General features: G+C 43.6%; 1 protein-coding gene across 4 annotated transcripts in view; it reads left to right on the top strand.

Moving 5' to 3' along the window:
• The window catches only part of GSK3B (glycogen synthase kinase 3 beta), a 150,973-nt gene that overhangs the window by 13,872 nt on the left and 109,276 nt on the right, over positions 1–27,825 (top strand). For all 4 annotated transcript variants that reach the window (XM_058174220.1, XM_058174221.1, XM_058174222.1 and 1 more), the window contains exon 2: positions 9,850–10,043. In XM_058174220.1, coding sequence (XP_058030203.1) covers positions 9,850–10,043 — 194 coding nt within the window. The remainder of the gene's footprint in view (positions 1–9,849; positions 10,044–27,825) is intronic.

The following is a 27,825-nucleotide window of genomic DNA, read 5'->3' as shown; positions in this document are numbered from 1 at the left end:
TCTTCACAGCTTTTAATGGTCAAGGATATCTCTTGATATTTATAATATTTGTAACAACAAGACAGCCAAAGATAGGCGCTCTCCTTATTCTTCCTCTCTCACACAAATAAAGAAATAAGAGAATGCAATGGATTGCATCTTGATCAATTTTTGGTGGCCACCGTTGCAGTAAAAGTTCACAAATTTCCTCTGTATATTTTAATTGGACTATTGTCAGTTGTTGTGGGATTGACAAATTGATTTAGAAGCAGAATTTTCCATCTTGATGATGTCTACTCTATACTGATAGATTAATACATTTATCCCACTTCAGCTTTAGACCCAAGTCACACTTACATGGTCTGTTTGGACCTGCCAAAATGTACTATCAACTTATCTTGTGTTACTGAATTTGAGGTCTATACTTTTTTCAATCCAATTTCTAATTCCTTGTCAATTATAGTGTCTCACTTCTTGAATATCAGATAGATCTTTGGCTTCTACTGATAAGATTACCTGGTTTGTACTTGAATAGGAAGACAGCAGAGGAATTCCAGGGTTGGAGGCTAGTCAGGAAAGTAACAAAAGAAAACACTGTGAAAGAAGGCAGTGGCAACCTACTTCTGTACCGTATTCTTTTGCATCGTAAACTGCATGGATAGTTTATGATAATGTTGGTGAATCTTTTCAGCACCAAGTGCCAAAAAGTGACTGCGTGTGCTGGAAACCAGAAGAGCAGCTGCTCAGTGCGCATGCTGGGCAGCTGCTCTTCCAGTTTCTGGCGTGTGCATGCGCACTGGCTACCTGGTGTTCCAGTTTCTGGTGTGCATGCACACATGAAGACCAGCTGATGAAACCAGATGCGCACTGGCCAGACGGTGGCTGGTGGTTCTGGCAGCTGGTGTGCGTGAAGACCAGCTGCCAGGCGCACCAGAACCCGGAGGAGCAACCGGCAATGGCATGCATGCCCTGAGAGATGGCTCTGCATGCCACTTTTGGCACGCCATAAGTTTGCCATCACGGGTTTATGATATCAAACTCAAATGACACTTTATCTTTTACCTTTACTTTAGTCTAAAAGTATTTTTTTAACCCAGAAGAACTGATTTTGAACCAATCAAACATAATTCTCAAGCCAACATCTAATAATAGTTTATCACATGATTTAATTTGTGTTATAGTAACAAATTATAATTTTTCTTATATAATAATTAACACAATTCTTTTAAAATATATTTATACTTTTGTTATATAATATTTTTAATAATTAAGTCATATACATATACGTGTGTGTGTGTGTGTGTGTGTGTGTGTGCGTGTGTGTGTTTGTAGGTTTTCACGGGTATAGGTATGTAGGTCTTGGCATATTTTGGTCTTCTCCCGTGTAAGGTTGAGAGTATCTTGGCGACGTTTCGACGAGGTCTCACTCATCATCTTCAGACTGGTGCTTTCGGCTTCGTGCTTCTGTGAGCAAAGCGTGGTCGGAGCTGCTGTCTCTCTATAAATATGGGTGGGGAAGTGGGGAGTGTTGCTTTGAGCAGGTTGGTTGGCTGTGTGGTTGCATCTTGATTGGTAGATGGAGTGGGTATTCAGATTGGTTGGCTGTTTCGTAGCATCCTGTGTGGGTGTGGTCCTAGTCTTTTGTTCCTGAGCTTTGGTGTTGCGGCCTCTAGAGTTCTGTGATGTGATGTCTTGAGCAGATGGCTGTGATGCAGCATCCCGGGTTTTGGTTTGGCTCCGAGGTCTTGTCATGTGTTCCTGGCATGTGCCAACTTGCTTTGTGTGGGGATCGGAGGGGGGGCGCAGCAGCCAGTAGTCTGGCTTCTGGATGGTGGTTGTGTTTTGTCTGTGGGAAGGGTTTGGGTTTGAATCTGGTGAGGATGATTGGTGGTGGCATCGTGTGTTATCCTGGGTCCGGTGTCAATTTTTGTGGCTGGGACTCGTTTGTTGACTAAGACTAGTTTCCAGATGTCTGGTAGGTGGGAGGTATCATCCCGTTTGTTCATGTTGTGAGGGTGTTTATTTCGATGGCTTCCATAATTATTCTCTTGTTATAGTGTTCAGTTTTGGAGATTAATTTGGTTCCTTCAAAATCAATTTCATGTCCTGTGGTTTTAAGGTGCTAGAAAAGGGAGGAGTTTTTTTCTTCTTTTCTGACTGAGTTCTTGTGTTCTGCAATGCGTGCATTTATTCTCCTATTAGTTTGTCCAATGTATGTGGCTGGGCAGATTTTGCATGGTATTTCATGGACTCCTTGGTTTTCTAGATGGATCTTGTCTTTGGGGTTTCTTAAGATGTTGGCTGTTTTTTGGTCTGTGCAGAAGGTTGTCTTGATGTTGTGTTTGTGGAGAATTTTGCTGATTTTATCTGTGGTGCCTTTGATGTACGGGAGGAGGGCAATGCCATTGTCTTGTTCTGTGTCTTGGTTCTTGGGCGGTGTCTCCCTTTGGATTAGGTTGGTAATTGTGTTTCTTTGGAATCCGTTGGAGATTAATACGTTTGTGAGAGGGTGTAATTCAGTTTTCAGGTGGTCTTTGTCGGCTAGGCGTTTGGTTCTGGAGATGAGAGTCTTGGCTATGGAGGTGATCTGTGCAGCGTGATGATGTGATTGTGTGTTTAAGTAGCGGTTGGTGTGTGTTTTTTTCTGGTAGATGGTGTATCTAGGGAGCCGTTGAGTTTTTTATAGATTAGGACGTCCAGAAAGGAGAGTTGGTTGTTAGCTTCTATTTCCATAGTGAATTGTATTTTGGGGTGTAGGCTGTTGAGATGTGTGAGGAAGTTGTCCAGTTTCTCTTTGCCATGTGGCCAAATTACGAAAGTGTCATCTAATTTGACACTAATTTGTTTTTGGCCTCCACACGTCATGCTTTTGGCCTCTGCACCAGGGGTGAAATGCTCCCGGATCGGACCGGCTCGTGCGATCCGGTAGCGATGGCGGCTGCAGGTTTGGAGGACCGGTAGCAAAAATCCCTGGCCCCGCCCCCTGCCTCTGCTGAGCCGCACCATCAGCAAAGGTTTTTTTTTACTTTTAAAAGACGGTTTTGCTTCAGCCGAAACATGCCTTTAAAAGTAAAAAAAAGCCTTGAGGATCCCGCCCCTCAGCTGAGATCGGCAGAGCCTTTAAACTTAAAAAAAAAATTAAAGGCTGCTCTGGGGATCTCACCTGAGTTCCTCATTAGCAGAACCTTAAAATACATGTTTTCTGTAGAAAACATGTAAAAAACCTCCTTTTAAGAGAGTCTAAGACACTTACCTGATTATTGATCGACCTCATGGCTTTTTTCCCCAGCCGGAAACCCTAAGTTTCATTTTCAGCACCAGACAGAACTAATCTAACTTAGCTAATCTATTTCATCACTGAGTGATTAATGCTGTCTGGCTGAGGAACTCTGGGAATTTTTTTTTTAAATTTACATTTATACCCCGCCCTTCTCCGAAGACTCAGGGCGGCTTACACTATGTTAAGCAATAGTCTTCATCCTATTTGTATATTATATACAAAGTCAACTTATTGCCCCCAACAATCTGGGTCCTCATTTTACCTACCTTATAAAGGATGGAAGGCTGAGTCAACCTTGGGCCTGGTGGGGCTTGAACCTGCAGTAATTGCAAGCTGCTGCTGTTAATAACAGACTGTCTTACCAGTCTGAGCAATTGAAGTCCACAATAAAATAAAATAAAATAAAATAATAAAATAAAATATTTGTGCAGCTTTCTGAGATTTGGTGTGTTTCTGTAGTGTTTCACTCTAACTACACAAACACACAAAATCTCAGAAAGCTGTATGTGGTATTTTGTGTGTGTGTGTCAGTTGTGTGTTTGTAAAGTGTGAAAGTTGGTTTTTGAGCTTTTTGTGGCTGTATGAAGTGCAGCTGCTTTTACATTGTGAGGCAGTTGTGTTGTGTTGTGTTGTGTGTGTGTAAAGTGTGAAAGTTGGTTTTTGGTACCTCTTATTGTTTTTTTATACTTTGTTTATTATTTTTATTATTTATTGTTATTGGCCACGGCCACCCAGTCATCTGATCATCAAGCCACGCCCACAGAACCGGTAGGGAAATTTTTAGATTTCATCCCTGCTCCGCATACACTGTTTTAGACCTGTTCCAGGCTGCCGGGATCACCACAGCAGATCTCTGCCTCTGTACATTGCATTTTTGGCCTTTGCATGCCCATTTTTGATCTCTGCGCATTGTGTTTTTGATGGGGATCAATAGCGGCAGTGGCGATCCCCACCAGCTGGAAGTGGCCAAAAACGCCGATTCTTAAAGGCAGAAAATGGGGTGTGTGGAGGTCGAAAATGCGATTGGCGGCGATGTGCTGTGGCGATCCCTGCAGCCTGGAACAGATCTAAAATGGAGCATGTGGAGTCCGAAAAGCGATTAATTGATGGTTTGAGAGGAGCAATTTATTTATTTATTTATTTAAAACCATATTTTATTAATTTTTTTAAACGAAGAAAAAAAACCCAAAAACATAAATACAGCAATACAAAAATACAAAAAATTGTGCAGAACTGTGACCATTTATACAACATATCACTACAGAGTTTTTATACTTTATACATTTTTATCAAATTTTGCTATCTGTTTTATTTTTCTGTTTTCAGTCCATTTGTACCATTTCTCCCATGATACATTATACTCCAAGTCTGTCATTCCTTTCAATTCCAATGATAGTTTGTCCATTTCAGCACAATTAAAATTTTTTTAATTATTAAGTCATTGGAGGGCATCTACATTCTTCCAACATTGCGCAAAGGCCAACCTTACCGCAGTTGTTATATGTATAATCATGTGTCTTGTTTTCTTATTGTACGTTTTTCTCATCCCCAGAAGGAACAATTCCGGTGTATATTCCAGCTGCACACCAGTTATTTCCTGTAGACAATTTTTTATTTTTTTCCAATATTTTTCCAGTATTTTCCAATATTTTTTCAATTTTGGACACAGTCACCATGAGTGATAGAAGGTACCCTGCTATCCAACAATTTGGGATTAAATTCCAACAATTTGGGGTTAAATTTGGACATATTTTTGCAAATCTTGAGGGAGCCAAATGCCAGTGGTAGAACATTTTGTATTGATTTTCTTTATATTTTGCTGATCTTGTTATGTTCCAAATTGTTTCCCATTCCTCTAATTCAATGTTGTGCCCTACATTTTTTGCCCACGCTATCATCACTCCCTTCACTTTTTCTTCTGCTTTGTCAAATTCCAAAACGAGCAATTTATTTTAAGGTAAGCTAGGAAAGGGAATAGCCAAATTTTAAAGATACAAGGAAGTGTATTTAGCATATATTCACAATCACTTTTTTTTCTTATTCCAATCATATGCAACCTTCAAAGCATTCCCAGTACCAAATTTAACCTTTGATATAGAAAATGTCTTAAAGAAAAACAGCTGATAACCCTTATTCAGGTCCTCGGATTAATTATTTGGTTTTAGATACAATACTTCATATTCAAAGAAGCCAGAAAATATTTTGAGATGGGCAGGGGTACAGATACATATCTTTAAAGCAGCTACAGGTAATCCTTGCTTGATAATCCTAGTTGGGAATCAAAGTTCCATTGCTAGGTGAAGCAGTTTTTAGCCAAAACATCATGGGGGTTCTAGAAGTCCCAATTGAAGTCATTAGGCCAGGACCCATGCTTCTCCTACCTTGCCACGGTTGCCTCTGCTTCAACTCTCTCACCTGTCTGTCCCCCCACCCCCCTATACTTTTGGCTGCCTTGCCTGCTGGCCAGCCCTGGCTATTTTCTGCCAGACACCCCCTGACTTTCGCTATCTGGCCTCTGGTGGCTCAACAGGCTAATGCAGCCTGTTATTAACAGCAACTGCCTGCAATATTGCAGGTTCAAGTCCCACCAGTCCCAAGGTTGACTCAGCCTTCCATCCTTTATAAGGTAGGTAAAATGAGGACCCAAATTGTTGGGGGGCAATAATTTGACTTTGTGTATAGTATAAAAATGGATGAAGACTATTGCCTGACATAGTGTAAGCCGCCCTGAGTCTTCGGAGAAGGGCGGGATATAAATGCAAATAAAATAAAATAAAATAAAAATAAATAAATAAATCTACTTCCATCTCCTCAGTCCAAGGACTCTGTCAGTGCTGGGCTTGCTGCCACTGCCACCACCTAAGATTCCCGATGTGCCTGCCCTACTTCAGCAATCTCAGCCCACCATATATTCCCTTATGCATGCATGCCTCACACTATAGACAGCTCGTTGCCTCTTTCCTCATATAACATCTCATTAAGGACCAGCAACTTCCAACGTGCTGAAGCCCACAGACTAGTTCTCTGAGGAGCACTTCTAGCATGTGTAATATATCTCATGTTGGAATGCTTCTTGGGAGCTGGTCAGTAGGCTTCAGTGAGAGAGATAGAGGCAAGCCAGTCTTGGCAGAATCTATATGCAGAACTTCTGCTTGCTCTGAGCCCAGCCTTCCTCCTGCAAAGACTCGCAAAGGGTCAGTAGCTTGTTGAAGCCTGCAAACTGGTTCTTCAGAAGCGCTTCTGACATGCTCTGAACAGCAAATGTTGGATGTGCTCTTGGAGAACTGGCCTGTAGGTTTCAGCTATGGTGGAAGCAAGCATAGTACTGATAGACCTTCTAATTACTCTAATAACAGTATGGCGCTAAGCTACAGCCAGCCCAGCCCAGCAGCAAGGTATTCTGCAGTCTGGGGGGCACCCCCATTGACCTGTACTCCAAGGTTCCTGCTCTGTGTCATCCCAGCTGACTTTTGCAATTTTCCTGCTCTCTCTGCTGATGATGCTTGCCTGATCTGGCCCTTTGTGAGACAGCTGCTGGCCATGCAAGGCCTCCCCCCACCAATTGTTATGCACAACCTGTAGGAAGAAGGCTTGGCATGGTCATCAACTGCTTTTCCTGGCCTTCCATATGCTCACCTCCTCTTTAACTACTCCTCCCACTAATTCCCTTCCACCCTCACATTTTTGCCCTTTTAGCTACCCTGCACTCTACTGGTTTTGTCTTCCTCCCAAGTTCTTGCAAGGAAAGCAGCTGCTTCATGAAGGGCCAGGCTGGGAGTTTTTTTTCAGCAGTGGGAGCAAAGGCAGTTGGGGGCTGTGGAGAGCAGGACAGTAGAGGCAGCAGAGTGCAGGGTGGCTAAAGGGGCAGAGAAGAGAGAGATAGGTGGGTGTGAGGAGTTGAAGCTCCTCTGCAGTTGCAAGTGCAGGGCTGTTTGCCAAGCGCCTGAATTTTTATCATGTGACTGCAGGGGTACTCCAAAAAGTATAACTTGGGAGACTGGACATAACTACCATTTGTACCATCATCATAACTTTGAATGGTTGCTGAATTAAGGATTGTTAAGTAAATTCAGATTTCCAAATCTGAAAGTGCCTTTTGCAGCTGCCATGTACAATGCAGTTTTTGCCTTTGAATCCAAAAGTTTGCACAGTTTCATTGGTCAACAGCTTTCTGCTATTGAAACAACTACAGATTAGATACTCTTCCATAAGAAATGTTCTGATCAGGAATTAATAGGGTGGGAAATTGTCCCCTGTTGTCAGACAGATAGCAGCAGGAAAGCCTCATTTGGTAGAAAAAAACGACACAAGTAAATTAGCCTTTGAAGATGTTCTGCTTATCAATCATTGTTGCTTCTTATATTTGGAGACTAAATTATGATTTCTAATTATGGTTTGTTGCTGGGAAATACAGTTTGCTGTAAGAGTCAGATAAAGGTACAGTGACAAGCACAAGTTTTTGTCGTGTGCCGATTTTCCTATTTCGAAGACCAGGAGGCCTTGCTCAGGCAATCATGCCTTAGTCATCTTCTGTTGGATTACTGCAGTATGCTGTACATGAGGTTGGCTACTCAGACGTTACAACTATCCAGCATGCAGCAGTGCACACAGTTCTGGGTGTTTCATGAGTTTCCCAAGTTACATTGCTGTTGCACTAGCTGCATTGGCTTCCAGTTCCTTCCAGGTGCAAATCCCACCTTTTCCATGAGTGCCCTTGTCCTTTTTGGAATAGCCTCTACTCAAGAGGGCTCCCACCCTTTTAACTTTGTAGGACGGTTGTGAAAACCTGCCTCTTTACCCAAGCACTGGGCTGAATTGGAAATGAGTTCAGCAAATGTAGAGTTGGTCGGATATTGTGGTGCTGTGGTTGTAAATGTGATGTCTTCTGGGAGAAAGTTATATTTTTTTGTTTTTCTGGACAATTGGTATGAGCTGCCTAGAATTATGCATAAAATAAGTGGCCACACAAGTTTTGTAGATGAATAAATGAGCCACAATCTGTGTTACTTATGAACTATACTTTCCCTCTTTTTATAAGAGGGAAAGTGTATAAATTTTACACTGGGAGTGGGTAATCTTTGGAACATTTTTATATTATATTTTACACTCAACATATATAAATAAATGAATAAAAATGTTTTGTGGGTTGAGGGTTACAAAGTTGGTGTCATTACATGACATATGGGAGAGACTAGTTTTGTGGAGGAATAGGAATGTGGTTTTTTTTTTAGACAAAATACTGTATAGAATGCAAGAATTGGACCCATCCCTATATGTGCATATCCCACAAGCACATACCCTTTTAATTATTCATCTTTCTTATATTTTCTTTTCCTCAGACATCAACTGTGAATTACTGTGGGAAATTAACAGTCTGGTTCTCTGTTAGTTGACAATCAGTGGCTAATGAGGTTAAAATGTTAGATTTTCTATTTTTAATAGTGGCAAGAAACAGTGATCAGTTAATGCATGTCAAGTAAAGTTTATTGGTCTGAGGTAAATTTTGATTGCGGGACTTTGGAGGGCATGCCTTTTGTGTCTAAGGTTAAAAATTATCCTTTCATAGTTCAGACATTAAAAAGATGATTTTCATAACAATTATTAATATAGAATATTTTATTGGCCAAATCTGATTGGACACACAAGGAATTTGTCTCCGGTGCATAAGGTCTATATACAAACAACAAAATGATAATCATAAGAGGAGAATCACCAATAGGAGAAGGTAGTAGGAAAGATGAGAGGCATAATAGTAATACAGCCCTACTAATGCGTACATATCCTTAGGCATAAGATAGTGCTGTGGGAATTAAGTGTTTAGCAGAGTGATGGCATGGGGGAAAAGACTAGCTTTGTGTCTAATTGTTTTGGCATGCAGTGCCTATAGCAGCATCCTGAGGGGAGGAGTTGAAACAGTTTATATCCAGGATATGAAGAATCTGTAGATATTTTCTTAGCCCTCTTTCTGGCTCATGAGCTATATAAACCCTCAGTGGAAGGCAGGCTGGTTACAGTTGATTTTTCTGCAGTCCTGACTATCGGTTGAAGTCTGTACCTTCCTTTTCAATTGCTGTACCAAACCAGACAGTTATAGAAGTATAAATGACAGACTCAAAATTCCTCTGTAGAACTGTATCAGCAGCTCCTTGGGGGTGTCTGAGCTTTCTGAGTTAACACAGGAAGAACATCCTTTGTTGTGCCTTTTTAATTATGGTTCTAATGTTAACTGTCCATTTTATGTCCTGGGAGATTATAGAACACAGAAATGTGAAGGTCTCTACTGTGGATACTATGTGGTCTAATATTGTAAAAGGTAGTAGAATAGGAGGATTCCTCCTAAAGTCCATTATCATATCTACATTTAAGAGTGTTCAGCTCCAGATTGTTCAGGCTGTACCACAGAGCCAGTTGTTCAACCTCCCATTGGTTGCAGACTCATCACCATCTCGAATGAGGCCAATGAGTATAGTTTCATTGATATGTTCAATATATTATGTCATTCATATGATCAATATATTAAATTATGCCTTGGACATTTTTCTTCTCCAGCATAGATTTAACAGTATCTCATCTTTTTCTTGTTGTTCCAGGAGACAAAGATGGCAGCAAAGTGACTACAGTGGTAGCAACTCCCGGACAAGGTCCAGATAGGCCACAAGAAGTTAGTTATACAGACACTAAAGTGATCGGGAATGGATCTTTTGGTGTTGTTTATCAAGCCAAACTCTGTGACTCAGGAGAGCTGGTTGCCATTAAAAAAGTTCTGCAAGACAAGAGATTTAAGGTAAAGGGATAAAAAACATTCTTAAGAATAACCTCTTCCTTCTCTTTCATTTCTTTCTGATTGATTTTTCTCCAAAGAGCATATTATGTGCATTGACATCTCAATATTTCAGATATAGTCTGGTGCAAAACAGAAATATTATGCTGAAATATAATGTATTTTTAATGAGATGATAGATGGACGATAAGGAAAGAAAAAGAAAAATTGACTGATTTAGTGGTTTTATTTTAGAGATAAAGATGAGGGTTTTTTCTCCCAAAAAACTGAATATGGTTGCTTAGGGAAACTAAATTAATAGGATACTTTTAATTAATTTTACAACAAGCTTTCAATTACTGTATTATAGAGATCACTAGATCACAGTTTATTTTCACTGTGGTCAGTTGAATAATAATTGGTTGAGTTATTTAGTGCTTTGAGTTCTAAATAATGATTTACAAAATACAGTGGCTGAGGTTGTGCAATACTTGAAACTTGTACATATTAAATCATATTATAAATATCCAATACATTAGGTGCTTGCAATTTTACATACTGTTTTAATTGGCTATGGCTTTTTTTTAAACTTAATTTTCTGTTCTTGGTTTATATCCAGCTAGAATGCTATTAGTTAACAAACACCAAATAGCATTTAAGTTGCATTTTTATTTGTGTACATGAATTTCCGTATCTCATTCTACAAATGCTGAGATAGTGAAGTTTCAGAGGAATTTCCCAGAAGTTAATTTTTCAAAAAACAAAATCTGGCATGTTTTTTTAAAATAAAGATTTGGATATTTGGTTATTTAAGCTTTGGTTGATTTATTAATTTATATTTGGTTATTTTTGAGTAAGACTCCTTAAATTTAATGTTCTAAAAAGAAATTACATCTGGGATGAACCGGTGGTGGCGGTGGAAGGCTCTGCCCACCCGCCCTGGATGCTTCTGCGCATGTGCAGATGCACACGCTGCCCACAAGCGAACCAGTAGCGATGGGTTTTGAAACCCACTCCTGGTGTATACATAAAGCGGAATAGGTCATTTTGGCCAGCAAATTCAGCCTCATGCTATATGGCGAGTTCCAAATGAAAGCATTCCCAGAATTGTTCTGTTCCTTCTTAAAACACAGTCAGTGAAGAGGAGCTTCCTCTGTAGTTAATTAAATTCATCGTTGAACTGCCCTTATTGTTACAATAGTTTCCTTAACATTCTTCCAGTATTTGACTTCTTTTTTAATTAAAATGTATTGAACTGGAATAATACGGAACAAGTTTTGAGTGTCTTCTGATGACATTGTTTTAGATACATGAAGGCTATTACTCCTCTGTTCTCAAGGCTGTTATTCCCAAATGTTACTCAAAAATACTGTTGGCCAAGCCAGGTCATCTCTTATTCCTGAGTGAAGACATTTGCCTTCATCTTGGTTGAATCTTGATGTATTATTTTTGTTTGTAGAACATAAAGTTGTAAGGAATCTTAACCCTTATCTTCTTCAATTTCCCATTCATTGCAGGATCTATTAGATCATCTTTGACAAATGACCATTCAGCTTCGGTTTGAAGAGCTCTAGCAAAGTAGAACTCACCATTTTAAGTAGCACCTATTCTACATGCTGACAGCTTATATAGTCAGGAAGTTCTTATCTAACTTGAATCTACTTCCCTGCATTTTCAGTCTGTTGGTCCTGTCTTTCTTTTTGAGGCAACAGTGAATTCCCACTTTCTCTCCTATGTGACAACCTCGGAACATATTGAAGATTGCTATCATATCTCCCCTTGGTTGTATCTTCTACAGGCTACACATGGTAGATTCTTTGGCCCTTCTTCATCAGGTTTGTTTACAGATCTCATAGTTTCTTGGTAGCCTTCTGAACCTGCTCTAGTTTGCTACCCTCATTTTTTTGATCATGGTGCCCAGAATTGGACTCTAAATAGGAGTTTGAATAAGGCAGAGTGGAACAATCACTTTAGATTCTGCATTTATGTTAATGCTTCCAAAGTTGACATTTGCCCTATTCGTAATTCCATAGTGCTGTTGCCTTTTGTTCAACTTGTAGTTGACAAGGACATCTAGATTCTTTTCACATATATTACTGCTAAGCTAGGTCTCACACATCCTTATACCTATGCCTTTCATTTTCCTTACCCAAATTTGGAACTTTATATTTTAGACATTCATTTCAGCTCATTGCTCAAGGCTCTCTCCATCTTTTAAAATCTTCCATTCTCTAATCATCCATCCCTGTGTTGTCTCATAAACTTGCTGGGTGGCTTTCAGCCCCCTTATTCAAGGCATTGTGCTTTGTTTATGTTATAGTAACCTAACTATCCAACTTTTTGTGTCACAAGAAAATTTGATAAAACATTTCTTTTACTTCATTCAAATAATTAAAAAGAGTTCAAGAGTATATATCATAGACCAAACTTCGATCTTCCCTAAAGTAACCTTTGTCTGCTTGATTGTTTGAGCTAACTCTTGATTCATTTACCATAATTGTCATGGCATGCTATCTATAATTAACAAGTCAAGTGATGTGATGAACTACAATTCCTGCAATTTATTAAGGATAAAAAAATGAAACAAAGTTGATATGATTAATTTGTTTTTTTACAAATTCTTACTGTCTTATGATAATTGTGCACTGTTGTTAAGTTGCTTAGATTTATTTAGTTTATGATCATCTATGGAATATTCCAGGCATAATTATCACATTGAGTGATGTGCTCTGTGGATCTTGCCCTCTTTCTGTCATCTGGTCCTTTGCCTATTCTTCAGATTTTTTAGAGATAAAGATTAAAAAAATATTAGTGTTCCTAGGATATACTTAATTTGATCTTGAAGATTTAAACTAATTAAAAGTTAGTAAATATTAATCTTACTGTATTTCTGTTAATCTTCTTTCTGTTAATCTATTCTTCCCTGGGCATTGCTAGCTGCTGCTTCAGTGGTAGTTGTTAGGTTGGAATGCTTTACCTTCCAACTGTTATGTCAGACAACCTGGGAGTATAGCCCAGATTCAACTACAGTCTTTTTGACCTGATTTTGCTAGGAGTCTAGGGAGGGGGATGGATGAGATTTTGGTGAAGTGTGATGAGCAGATGCTGATGACTCACTTCAGTACGCCTTCCCCCAGATTGCTGAATGCTAGAGGTAGGGACAGCTTATGGATATTGATGCTGGGGAGGCACTAGACATGAACATGGAATGTGTTGCCGTGTTCTAGATGGGCATTGAGATGGGCAGAAAAAAACTGGGAAGAGAAGGGGGCAAGTAGTTCCATCGTTGTTGTGACCAAGAAGGGCAATATGGTGGGAGGCTGAGGATAGATCACTCAAAGGGGCAACAGGACCAGTGTTTCCAGACCTCAACATTCATTCTGGAAGTCAGGTCATTGGATCCTTGGTGGCCCTGGACTCCAGCAGCTGCTTCTAAATATCAGATCAGTATGTAAAGACCTTCATCCATGACTTAATTATGGATGAGGCAGCTGATCTGGCACGTATAACTGAGACCTGGGTGAGCATATAGCAGGGGTGCCCCCTCCCCTTAGAAATATGCCCATCTGGATTTGGAGTCTGGCATCAGCTGTCCCTCTGGTACAGGAAGATTGGTTGTTGTTATCCAGGAAGCCTTGATGTCTTTCATATATTCTGGTCTGCAGCTAGTTGGATATGAGTCTCTGGTTGAAGACGATTTTAGGAAGCAATTGGGTTTGTTATTGCTATATTGGCCTATCTGCATTGAAGCAACATTCTTCCCTGAGTTGCTAGATTCTGTTGCTAGCTTGGTGGTGGAATCCCCAGGAGTTTCTTTGCCTTGGGGTTTTAATATCCCCCCAGGTGACATTGAATTATAGGCAACTCAGGAGTTCACATGCACCATGGTGACTAAGGATCTGATTCAAATAATGGAAAGTTCAACTTATTGGGGATCACACATTAATTGTGGCATCTATCTTGAAGCTGTTGCAACATGATCTGCATATGGAAAATATCATATTCTCCATAGTGTGGCGATGGGAGGTGCCACATTGGGTTATAACAGCAGCTCTAGCCTATGGCCTGAGATGAAAAATTTCTGAGGATCCGCCTCCCTGGTGACGTCCCTCAGTCTTTTTCAACTCAGCCTCAGCTATGGTCAATTAATTTTTAGCTCTAAAGTTTTAGAGCTGAGCTATATTATTCCCTGGATATCTTTTTCTTATTTTTGGATTTTTGTTAATCTGTCATCATGGATATCTCTGATTCTTTAGAATCCATATTATCCTTCCATAGGGAGGTGGGAGCTATTAGATTGGTGCATCTCAGACAACTAATAGACCTGCAGTGTTCCAGAAAGAGGTCCCCTCCTCCAACGGTAGTTTAGCTGAGGTCTTGGTGATGGCTTGAAATTGGCAATTGACCTTAGGCTCTAAGTGGAAATGATAATGAGAACATTGTTGTCATTTTTGGGTGCAGGTGAAATTTGAAAAGTGATTCCAGTGTATGCTATTTGTGTAGGGTTTGGTGATTGAAATCCTATAATTCATAGGAAGAATGTAAGGACGTTTTCCCACAACTGACTAAGAGGATGGGTGGGAGTAGTATATAGCAAGGTTATGTGCAGGCATTAATACAAGTAGTTCTAGACCTACAACAGTTCACTTAGTGACCATTCAAAGTTACAACGGAACTGAAAAAAAATGACTTATGACCATTTTTCACATTTACGACCTTTACAGTATCCCTATGCCATGTGATCAAAATTCAGATGCTTGGCAACTGACTCACATTTATGAAGGTTGCAGTGCAGTCATGCAGAAGGTCATGCAGTCACCTTTCTCAACCTTCTGACAAGCAAAGTCAATGGGGAAGCCAGACTCACTTAACAATTGTGTTGCTAATTTAACAACTGCAGTGATTCACTTAACAACTGTGGCAAGACAGTTTGTTAAATGGGGCAAAATTCACTTAACAAATGTCTCACTTAGGAACAGAAATTTTGGGCTCAATTATGGTTGTAAGTGGAGGACTACTTGTTTGGAGTGGGAAGGAAGAGGATCTAGAATTATATACAGTTGTAGAGCATCTCACATATTGGTTCAGCTTCCATTTTATAAGAAAATTGAATTGAAACCTTGCCACTAAGATTTCTGGACTGCTGATGTTGCTGTTTAGTGCCGAGTCACTTCACAATAAAACATTGGTTATCTGAATTTGACTGTAGATGACACTATAGCTGCTAATGACCCAGAGTCAAAACAGTAATTGCTTCCATTTTCTATTTGTTTCTTAACAATAACAAGGATAGAATATTTGATAAAAAATGGCAACTATAATCACCTAGTACTAATGCATGTGACTAATGGTAATCCTACTATACCTTCTAGCTACAAGACGTGGAGTTATATATTTCCAGTCATGTCCATCATTTGTTGTCCATAAAGTTTGTACTACCTATCTTGCAACCCGGTGGCATTCCTAATTACACAGGTGGTTAAAAATTCCAAAATGTTGTTCATAGCAGTTTTAACATTCATGCTGAGAATATCCTGATAGAGGCAAATTGGGATTTAATTGCTTCCAAGACTACCATGGAATACTTCTAAGATGTTATGTGACATTGCATAGTGCAAGATATGCTCTTAATTTAGTTTTTTGTCTCAGCTTGTGATGATCTGTACATTGAGGGAATTAAAGTAATAGCAGTCTCAAAATCAGATTTAGTGAAATTTTGGTCTTATTGTAATAGTCCCTGCAATCTACCTGAGAAAAAGAGTATTCAGTCTATCCATAGAGACTTAAGGAATTTAGTGAATTATTCAGTATCTTCTAACAGCTTTTGAATGTCTTAAAATTTCTTTACTCTTCCATCTTTTGTAAATATTCTATCCAGTTATACACATGTGTTTATCACCAATTATTTGTTCTGGTTTCCCTCTCAAACCCAACTACTTTGGTTTTGATACCGGTTCGCACAGATTCGGGCAAACCGGTAGCTGTGGAGGCAGGTGATTTGGTGAACTGGTAGTGGTGGAAGCACAAAGCTGCCCCCCCCCAGGACATTATTATTTCCTTATTTTAACCAGGAGGTAACCTGTTTTTGACCCTCTGCGCATGTGCAGAAGACTTTGAGCATGTGCAGTGGGTCCAAAATTGTATATGCACTTCCGAACTGGTGGGGAAGGTAAGTAGGTTTCACCCCTGACGTGGTGTCATGTGATCTATCTCATTTGCTGATATTATTTGGGTTCTCAGAAGCATTGCATTCATGTCCCTAACCAACAGACTTGTATCTTCACAGAGCATTCCTTATATTATAGGTCAGTGATGGTTAACTTTTTCAGCACCAAGTGCTGAAACTGGAGTATGTGCGCCAGAGCGCGCACCGGCCAGCTGCTCTCTTCTGGGTTCTGTGCGCACATGCGCACTGGCAAGCTGGTCTTTGAGACCAGCTGGTGCACTGGAACCTGTTGTGTCTCGTCCGATCTCACCACAGCCGGGGCCTTCTTATCTGCTTCCGAACACGGAGGAATGTCCTAGTATGCCTCCCGGCCCCAGCCCTGGCTCCATGCCCAGACAGGCTGAAGAGGAGGAAGTATCTCCAGCCCCCAGCTCTGGCTCCATGCCCAGGCAAATGGAGCAACTAGGTCCCTCCCCCTCCTCCACAGCATGTGAGCCTGAGGGAGGTCAATTGCCAACAGCTGCAGACTGGAGTGACCCTCGCGTCAGAAGACTTGATAGACGGAGGCAACAGAAGGAAGGGAGGGGCAGGCCTGGATAAGTGCTGAGTCATGGAGCCATACCCCATGGCCTATATAAAGGACCTGCTTTCTGGCATTCTCTGAGTCAGGCAAAGTCTAAACATATCTTGCTGAAGTCACTTTCTGTTCTCCTGCCTGCCCTGAGGACTTTGCTAGGACTTTGGCAGAGCTGCAGAGGCACGCCTGATTCGGATTTCCCTGACCCGGCTGTCAGCGGAGGAGTGGGACATGACAGAACCTGGAAGAGAGCAACTGGCAATGGCGCATGTGCCCACAGAGAGGGTTCTGCGTGCCACTGGTTCACCATCACGGTCATAGGTCATTCTCATTTGGTTGCTTTGGTTGCTAAGTGAAACAGTTGCTTAGTGAAACTGCAACTGCTGTTATGATCATACATTAACTTTCCTTTGCTTTATATACCTGTGAATGTCATAAATGGATTAAAGATTCATCATTGTCATAACTGTGAATGGTCGCTAAAGAAGGGAGTTGCTAAACAAGAATTACTTACACATTTTTCTCCTGTGCGCTGGTTGGAGAGTCCAAGCATGGGATTCAGTTCCTCTGATTGGCCAGAGACTGAGTTGCAAAATCTTTGGCCACGCCTCTTCCTCCCGGGCGAGCCTCAATTCAGTCAGCCTACAAAGATGCAAATGAGTTTGCTCTTACTGATAATCAATTAGCTTGACTGTATTAGCTAGGTTTGGAGGAATTGGAACTTTAGAAGTTACCTGGAGGGTCATGGAGAGTACGCCTTGGTGTAGGCGATGCAAGTAGCCTGGCGACAGTGAGATCGGTGTCAGAAGGACAGCTCCGACGAAACGGCGACCGGCCATATTTCCAGCTGGCCATCCTGTTCAGGAGGTGTTGCGGCGAGTTGACAGACCTCAGAAGAGACCGAGGCTTCGGTCTTCCATGAGTGTGGGCAGCCAGTCAGAGCGCTAAGGAATTGTGTTGCCAATTCCATGCTATTTGGGAGTATTTCCAGCATTTGTAACCGTGTTGCAGGCCTTGTGCTCCTTGCAGGAGGTGGCGATTTTGAAATAGGCGCAGGGAAACCACATTGTTGGTTTCACGCCCTTTTGGAGCTTCTGCTGCCGCACCTCCATTACTGGGCATTTTTTCAAACCATATTGCCGGTTTGCAGTCCTTCCTGCTGCATCTCAGTTTTCACCTTTCCTGGGGAATTCAGCACAAAGGCTCTCTACATTGGGGGATAGTTCCCAGGATTGGGATTTACCCCAGATTAATTTCAGCAGCCTCCGTATCACAGAAGCCAGCAACCAAAATGGCGGATCGCACTGGCTCACGTAGCAGCAATTCAGATGATTCTTCTCCCATTCAGAGATCAGAGGCTTCTGATTCCAGGGGAGCTGAATCTTTTTCTCCACTCGGGTGAGAAATGACAGTCAGACTGATGGGGTTTACCTGTCCGCCAAGCTTGAAGGACTGAGTCTGCAAACTCTTTAAGCCCCGCCTCTTCTCTCTGGCTCCAGTTTTTGACTCGGTCCCAAGTTGGACGAACGTATATTTCTGTCTCTCTGCGTTTCTTTGTTTCAATTTCCTCACTACAAAGTATCTTCAGTTTCATTTCCAGCGTGAAAGACTTCTTAGTCAAATCCGCTGAAGGCCGTGGACAGGCAACGATCTGCCAGCTGGCAGATCCTTTCAGCCACAATCTCCTGCAGGAGGGCTGCTTTCCCGGGGGCTTATTCTTCTCCCCGGGTGATTTCTGCTGCTGGATCTTCAACTCTCCTAAGCAACAGTTTGGAAAGAGATCGAAAGCGCGTGCGCGCCCCCCTTCTGGCCAGCTGAGCGGCGCTTATCTTTCCGATCTCTCCATTGCCGCTGCTTTGTTCTGCGTGGCTTACCTCAGCAAGGAACGGATCGCTGCGAAGCCTGTAAGTCGCTGTTGGTGCGGGGGGCGAGGCAGCTTGTTGGGCACTTGTTTGCATTGCCAGTTGTACTTAAAGGAGCCATTTATTTTGGCGCAAATTAAAGGAGCAGTTTATTTTGGCACGAAAGTTTCAGACGCCATTTTGGGGACTCCCTATCTAGCGGGATCGTTACTTCTGCACCTCAGTTCCGGCTGATATACTCTAAGGAGGACAAGCCTATTATAGTACTGGCATTGGAATTTTTCCACACTATTACCACCAACGGAGGAGTTCTTTACTACATTAACTCAGTCTCCTTTTTCCATAAGATGGCAGATCAGACTCAAAGTCAACCAAAAAAGGCTACTTCTAAACGGTGCCATCTTGAGGATCCCTTAGAAGGGTCATCAGGGGCCCCAGCCCATAAAAAAGGCAAAGGAACAAAACTTCTGTTGTGCCTCGCTCATCCCCCTCGCCGTAGCCGGGCCCTTCTCATCTCCTGCCAGACACTGATAGTACAGGAGAATGTCCTGGCATGCCTCCAGCCCCCAGTCCTGGCACCATGCCCGGAGAAACTGAGCAAACAAACCTCCCTCCGATAGCATGTGCGCCTGAAGCCAGCCATGAGCTGGGATTACCGACAGCTGGGGACGAAATGATGCAGTGGACAGATCCTCGCTTCTGGAGAATGGAGAGGTGACATCAGCAAAAGGAAGGGAGGGGCAGGCCTGGATAAGTGCTGAGTCATGGAGCCACACCCCATGGCCTATATAAAGGATCTGCTTTCTGGCATTCTCTGAGTCAGGCAAAGTCTAATCTGGATTGCTGAAGTCACACCTTGGATTCCTGCCTTCCCTGAGGACTCTGATAGGACTTTGGCAGAGCTGCAGAGGCACGCTTGATACGGACTTCCCCGACCCGTCAGAGGAGGAGTGGGACACGACAACTTCCTTCTCAGTCCCTTACCAGAGAAGAGTCCAGAAGACACTATTATTTGCTATTTCCATGGCACAGCAGCAAGCCCATGAAATCCTGGCAGTCCTGCTTCATCCACCCATAGGGCTCAAGAAGGGGGTACCTGCCCAAGCACTATCTACTATCTCTGATGACCCTCCCAATTGGTCTCCAAACCACTCACTCTCAGCTCATTATATTGATCCTGCAACTCTATTTCAGGATTTGAAGCCGCAGCCCATCTTGCAACCAGTTGCATCAATTCCTATTTCTGATAATAGACCTACCTCTAATCCAGAACCTCAGCCAGCCCCTCCTTCTACAGGAGATTTTTCTAATCTGCAATTACCACCAACATTTGGAGTTCTTATTGCTGAAGCCATTAAGGCCAGTTTAGTTCAGTGTCTTCCACAACTGTCTGCACCTTCTTCTGCTGGCGTTCAAACTCATCAAAGTTTTCATAGGACAAACCTGTCTATCTCTGAACAGGGTGGCCAGCATTCCCCAGACCAATCAGATCATGACTCCTTGTTTGATGAGGGAATCCCTCCAGATGATGCTCTTTCAGAGGATGAGGGCCTAGATATAGATCAGCCACCCTTTGTTGGTTTGTTTAAACCTCAACTATTTAAATCTCTCCTTTATAAGGCACAGGTTTCTACTGGCTTAGGAGATGTCTCCTCTTCTAAGAACCATAATCCTACAGGGAAAGGCCCCTCAGGTTCACTTTTTTCAGAACCTTCCACTTCTAATGATATGGTTCCTGCACCTAAACTTTTCACTGAAGTGGTACAGCGTCGATGGGTGATTCCTGGATCTGGACCTTATCCTAATACTATTAACAAATGTCTTTACAACATGGCACCAGAGATGTCTAACCTTTTACTAGTTCCCACAGTAGACGCCCCTATAATGGCTCTGGTGTCATCCACCCATCTCACGGGACCCCCTGAAGAATCTCTCCGTCCCGAAGACAAGCGAGCTGAGAAGGTATTAGTGAAAGGTCACCAGGCGGCGGCCTGGTCAGTCAAGGCAGCTGCTGCTGCTTCCTTCTTCAATAGGGCTACCTGGCTCAAGTAATTGCAAGTGAGAACGCCTCCTCTGATATTAGGTCTCACCAAGACCTCAATAAGATCATTGCTGCTCTGGAGTATTCTGCGAATGCTACACTTAACGCCTCCAGGTTTGCCTCCAAGGTGGTGGATTCTTTCACAACTTCCCGCAGATTATTGTGGCTCCAGAATTGGCAAGCAGATAACAAAAACAAATGGAGATTAGCCTCTGCTCCCTTCTCAGGTGACAAACTGTTTGGCGCTTCTTTGGATCCTATTCTTATTGAAACCTGTGACAAGAGGAAGATCCTCCCATCCCTCTCGAGACGCACAGAAGCTTGGGCTTCATCATACACATGCCAGCAGTCCTTTCGTCAATCAGACTCCTCCTTCTACCAGTCCAGAGCTCATAGGCCATTTCAATCCAGAGGAAATTTCTCCCAGGAAGACCAGGTTAGATCCAATCCCAAATATCCCACCAAGAAACCTTTCAGGGGTGGTAGGGGCAGGGGATTTCATAGAAACAAATAAATTCCCTTCCTCCCTTCCTATTGGCGGCAGACTCATCCATTTTGCTGATCAATGGGACCTTTCAGTTTTGGATGCTCGGGTTAGGCACACAATTCGTTTCGGCCTTTTCATAGAATTCCTCTCCTTCCCCTCTGAGGTTTTTTCTACCGTGTCCGGTTTCCCGCAATAAGGAGACCCGGACTGTCACAGAAGAAGCTATCTTTCACCTTTTACAGATCAAGGCCATCCAGCGGGTTCCCCCTCCCCAATGGGGTCAGGGATTTTATTCACGCCTTTTTGTGGTACGCAAATCCTCGGGTTGGAGAGCTATTCTTGACCTAAAATCATTAAATCGTTATGTTTTATATCGAAAATTTAGAATGCAGTCCCTTCAATCCATTCTGGAGTCTTAGCAGGCTGGGTGATTTCCTATCTTCTATTGACCTTACGGAGGCTTACCTCCATATTCCCATAGCTCAGGAACATAAGAAATTCCTACGGTTTTTCTACAAGGGTGAACATTACCAATATACCACCTTGCCCTTTGGGCTGTCTTCGGCCCCCAGGGTGTTCCCCAAAGTTCTGGGTGCTCTAATTGGCTACATTCGCTCTAGACCCATTCGTCTACAATTCTACCTAGATGATATTCTCATCCTTTCTAATTCGGCCTTGACAGCTCGCTCCAATCTGTCTTACACCTTAGAAATTCTCCAAAGTCATGGGTTTTCCATTAATTGGGAAAAGAGCCATCTTTTGCCCTCCATGAAGCTTCTTCATTTGGGGGCGGAAATTGACACAAATTTATCCATGGTGTATCTATCTCAGGAACGCCAGGTTAGCCTAAAACAATTAACAGGAAAAACCATGCAGGCTCGATCAGTGTCTCTTAAATCCCTCTCGCAACTGTTGGGAAAGATGGTTTCTACCTTTGGAATTGTACCTTGGTTTCGCCTTCACAGCAGGGATCTGCAATGGCTGCTCCTCCCGTACCAGAAAAGACATCTAGCCACTTCGCTGCATCAGATTCAGCTCCCTCAATCGGTTCACGCATCACTTCACTGGTGGACCACCGAGGCTGTTTTCAGAGGGACCAGGTTCAGGGAACCAACCAGACTCACCCTTACCACCGACACGAGTCTCACGGGATGGGGAGCTCATCTCGGACATCGTGTGGCCCAAGGCACATGGTCTTTTCAAGAACAGACCCTTCCAGTGAAACTGCTAGAACTGAGAGCCATTTTTCTAGCCCTGTTACACTTCAGCAATCAGTTGCCAGACAAGACATATTGATTCTTACAGACAACGTATCAGCAAAGGCCCACATCAACAAGTGGGGAGGGACCCACTCAAGATCTCTCATGAAGGAGACTTTCAGACTAGGTCAATGGGCAGAATGTCACCTTCTCTCCATTCAAGCGGATCACATCTCAGGGGAGGCCAACATCCATGCAGATGCCCTCAGCAGACAGAGGATAGACCAAACAGAATGGAATCTATCTCCAGACCTTTTCATGGAAATAGTTCGCCGCTTCGGTGCTCCAGAAGTAGATCTGTTCGCTTCAGAGATCAATCACCAACTTCCGCGGTTCTTCACCAGATTCCCTTCCCCCAGAGCCGAGAAGGTGAATGCTCTACGTTCCCCTTGGCCTCCCAGTCTTCTTTATGTGTTCCCTCCTCTTCCACTCATCCACAGAGTAATCCGCAAACTGTTGGAGGAGAAAGCAGAGCTAATACTAGTTGCACCACATTGGCCCCGGAGACCATGGTTTGCAGACCTGCTAGCTATGTTAGTCGCCAGACACTGGAGGATCCCGGACAACAGGATCCAACTACTACAAGGACCACTGTCACACCCGGAGCCTCAGTGGTTTCAATTAACCATTTGGAGGCTGAGCGGGAAGCTTTGACTCAATTTCACATCCCCTCCGATGCTATTCCTACCATCCTGGCATCTCGTCGTTTTTCAACCATCATTCACCAGACTACTTGGAGGAGCTTCGTCCGGGTGGTGTTGCAGGAAGTCGGTTACACCAACCCAAGCAGGGATTCCTCACATCATCGTTTTTTTACAGGAGGGCCTAAATTCAGGATTCTCGTCCAACACTCTCTGATGGCAAGTAGCAGCCTTATCTTCAGTACTCGCCTGCACCACATCAGATTTCTGCGAGGAGCTTCTAATCTACACCCACCTACGGTTCACAGATACCCTACTTGGGACCTTAATAAGGTTCTCTCTGCTTTGACAGTATCGCCATTTGAGCCTCTCTGGGAGGTCTCCCTTAGATTCTTATCTTTGAAAATCTGTTTCCTGATAGCCATCACATCGGCTCGCCGTATTTCAGAACTGACTGCACTCTCCATCTGTAAGGACCTCTGTATTTTTCATCCTGACAGGGTAGTCCTATGTCTTGCTCCCACGTTCACACTCAAGATTAATTCACTTTTCCATTGATCACAAGAACTTATTCTTCCGAACTTTTGTCCTAATCCATCTCACTATTTTGAGGCTTTATGGCACACCTTGGATGTTCATCGTGCTCTTAAGATTTATTTACAGCGCTCTTCATTTCATTCCTCCCGGCCTCCTTGGGCCTTAAAGTATCTGGGTCTACAATCGGCAGGTGGATCAGGTTGACCATTGCGTCGGCTTATGACGCCCAACTCCTACCTCGACCTTCCAACATCACCGCGCACTCAACTCGAAGCGCGGCAACTTCGGTGGCCTGGGTTACTCAAGCTCCTCTACATGAGGTCTGTAGGGCTGCAACATGGACAACCCCTACTCCCTTCATTCGTCATTACAAACTGGAGGCATATGCTTCATCAGATGCAGCATTCAGCAGGAGGGTGTTACAACATGTCCTAGAGCCATACTAGGATGGCGGCCAGCAATTACCCACCCGAATGGACAACAAGCTTTGGTATGTCCCATCAGTCTGACTGCCGTTTGTCACCGGAGTGGAGAATGGGGCATTGAATTTACCTGACACGCCCTTTCTCACGACGGTGAAAACTGCAGTCAGCCCCTCCCTACATGAGCCAGCCACCAACCAGGGGCGGGGCGGGCAATCACTTAACTGTTTCTAATTTCAGAAAGATACATCAGTCTGCAATAGTCCCTTCGCAAAAACTGGACCCAGCGAGGAACAGGCGGGGCTTAAACAGTTTGCAGTCCTTCAAGCTTGACCAACAGGTCAACCCCATCAGTCTGACTGCTGTTTTCACCGTTGTGAGAAAGGGTGTGTCAGGTAAGTTCAACGCCCCATTCTAAAAAACCTACAACCAGATCTAAGTCTAAATCTTTGAAAGCTGTCTCAGCTGCATCTGAAAAGGATGCCAAAAGGAGGCTTTTACCAACCTACCGATGTACCATTCAGGAATTCCCACTGGCGCCGCTTAAGCAGCTTTGCCAGCCAGTGGCAGGAGATCACTACCGATGCTTGGGCATTGCACTGAGGCTCAGGCTCACTTTAGACTTTTGTTCCAACCCACCAAGCGGTCCAGTTCTCAAGGACTTAGCCAAGAGGACCCTGATGGAGTCCGAAACCCAGAACTTGCTGGATATCAAAGCTATAGAACAGGTACCAGTAGACCAGAAAGGTCTCAGATTTTATCCAGTCCTCTTTCTCGTACCCAAGAGTTTGTGGGGGGGAGGGGCAGAGAGCCATCTTGAATTTGAAGGAGCTCAATCTGCACATAAAATACAAGAGGTTCAAGATGCAATCCCTGGTTGGCATCAGGCAGGGAGATCTTTTGACATCAATAGAGCTCAAAGAGGCATACCTCCAAGTTCCCGTTAGACTGTCGCACAGACAGTTCCTCAGATTTTCATATGCAGGTCTCCATTGGCAATACAGGGCACTTCGGCCTTTCCTCAGCCCTGCGAACCTTAACCAAGTTGCTAGATGTCATAGCAGCTCATCTGCGGGCGAGGCCCATACGGCTCCAGTGATGCCTGGACGACATCTTAATCCAGTCGTTGTCCGCACTACAAACGCAATGGGACCTGCATATCACAGTCCATACTCTCCAGGCTCATGGGTTCTCTGTGAATTGGGAGAAAAGCCAAATAACACCAACCACCAGCATCACACATTTAGGTGCAGTAATAAATACGCTAACCTCTCAGGACCACAGAGACAGCATAAGAGCCATGGTGACGCAGGTCAAGGCTTTAAAATTAGTACCATTGATACTTCTTTCCCAACTATTGGGAAAGATGATAACCTGCCTGTCTGTCATCCCTTGGGCTTGTTTCTGTACATGGGCCCTACAATGGGTTCTTTCGCCCAGCTAGAGATCAGGGGGCAGCAATTCAAATATCAGGATCAGGGTTCTTAGCTGGGTGCTCCGGTCCTTGGACTGGTGGATGTCAGCAGTCATGGAGAAAGGCTGTCTCTTCAAAGAACCTGCCTGGCTGGTTTTGACCTCGGATGCCGGCCTGTTCGACTGGGGGGCCTACCTGGAATCTTGAGTGACCCAGGGTAGTTGGTCTCCATAGTAGCTACTCAACAATATCAACTGGCTGGAGCTGAGAGCAGCTCACATGGTGCTGCACCACTTTTGGATCTCATTGGCAGATCAGCATGTGCTCCTGCTAACGGACAACATAGAATAGAATAGAATAGAATAGAATAGAATAGAATAGAATAGAATAGAATTTTATTGGCCAAGTGTGATTGGACACACAAGGAATTTATCTTGGTGCATATGCTCTCAGTGTACATGAAAAAAAAGATACGTTCATCAGGGTACAACATTTACAACACAATTGATGGTCAATATCAATATAAATCATAAGGATTGCCAGCAACAAGTTACAGTCATACAGTCATAAGTGGAAAGTGATTGGTGATGGGAAGATTAATAGTAATGCAGATTCAGTAAATATTTTGACAGTGTTGATGGAATTATTTGTTTAGCAGAGTGATGGCCTTCGGGGAAAAACTGTTCTTGTGTCTAGTTGTTCTGGTGTGCAGTGCTCTATAGCGTCGTTTTGAGGGTAAGAGTTGAAACAGTTTATATTACAGCCAAGGCACATGTGAATCGACAAGGAGACACCCGTTCCAACGTGCTGATGCAAGAAGCGACACATTTATGTTTGTGGGCAGAGAGGCACCTGCTCTCACTGCGAGTGGAGCACATCTCTGGGGTTTCCAGCACTCAAGCGGACTGGTTGAGTTGGACAACCATCGATCACTCCGAATGGCGGCTCCACCCAGACCTCTTTCTCCATATAACTGAGCAGTTCAGGGTTCCAATCGTGGATTTATTTGCCAGCCCAACTAATAGGTTCCGAGGTTTTTCTCCTGCTTCCGGATGCTGGCGGCCAAGGACACCAATGCCCTACGCTGCCAACAGCCTTCCGGCCTATTATATGCCTTCCCTGACCCCTCTCATACCGAGGTTCATCAGAAAGATCTTGAAGGAGGAGGTGGAGGTGCTACTAGTGGCACCTCATTGGCCAAGGCACCCGTGGTTTGCAGACCTAGTGTCTCTTTTCATAGCTCGCCCATCGCGGATATCACCTCACAGGATCTCCCTCAGCCAAGGGACAGTGCAACACCCAAACCCTCATTGGCTCCAATTGGTCGTTAGGCACTTGAAAGGGAGATCCTGAGGAAGGCACACTTTTTTGAGAAAGTGATTTCAACTATACTGGCTTCTAGACAGGCGTCATCGAACAAAATATACGACGCCACGGACTTCCTTTTGTCGATGGTGCGCTAAAGAGTGGTTGATTCCCACGTTGGCAACAGTTCCAAGAGTATTGGACTACCTACAAGTAGAACTGGATAAGGGGTTATCCGCAAACACTCTTCGCAGGCAGGTGGCAGCCTTGGCTGCCGTCCTGCCAGGTGAGGGGACAACCCCACTTTCACGCCACCCTAGGGTGCACAGTTTTTTGAAGGAGTTTCTAACCTGTTACCACCACCCGTCCATCAGTACCCAACTTGGGACCTGTCTGTTGTTTTGCAGGCACTCACGTCTCCCCCGTTCAAGCCCTTGGGGTCCATCAGCATCAGACTGCTTACCTTCAGAGTTGCCTTTCTGGTGTCGATCACATCGGCATGCAGGATATTGGAACTGGTGGCCCTTTCTGTAAGACCTGATTTATGCATTTTCCATCCAAATAGAATCATTCTTCGATTAGATCTGATGTTTGTGCCCAAAATTAACACCTTGTTTCACAGGGCACAGGAAGTTGTCTTGCCGGACTTCTGCTCAAACCCCAGACATCCGTGTGAATGACATTGGCATACATTGGATGTACGCAGAGTTCTTCGTAAGTACGTAAATGCATGGCCAGTTTCCGGCGTACAGAGTCTCTGTTTCTTTTCAGCCCAGGTCTATGGGCAAGAAGGTCTTGCCATCCTCGATTGGCCGCTGGCTGAAGGCCTATATTGGGTTGGCCTACGAACATTAGGCCCGGACTCCACTAGAGCGCATCATGGCTCACTCGACCAGAAGCGCGGTCACCACAGCAGCCTGGGCCACACTAGCTTCAATCCTGGAAATTTGCAGGGTAGCCACCTGGGCTTCACCTTCGTCATTTGTCAGGAATTACAAATTGGACATGTTTGCATCAGTCAAGGTGGCATTTGGGAGATGGGTGTTACAGCGGGTTCTGCCAGCCCAGGGGACCCTGGACCACTCAGTTTTCCAC

The sequence above is a fragment of the Ahaetulla prasina genome, chromosome 2, assembly GCF_028640845.1.
Source record: "Ahaetulla prasina isolate Xishuangbanna chromosome 2, ASM2864084v1, whole genome shotgun sequence".
Classification (NCBI taxonomy): Eukaryota; Metazoa; Chordata; class Lepidosauria; order Squamata; family Colubridae; genus Ahaetulla; species Ahaetulla prasina.
This window is presented reverse-complemented; position numbering and strand designations above follow the sequence as displayed.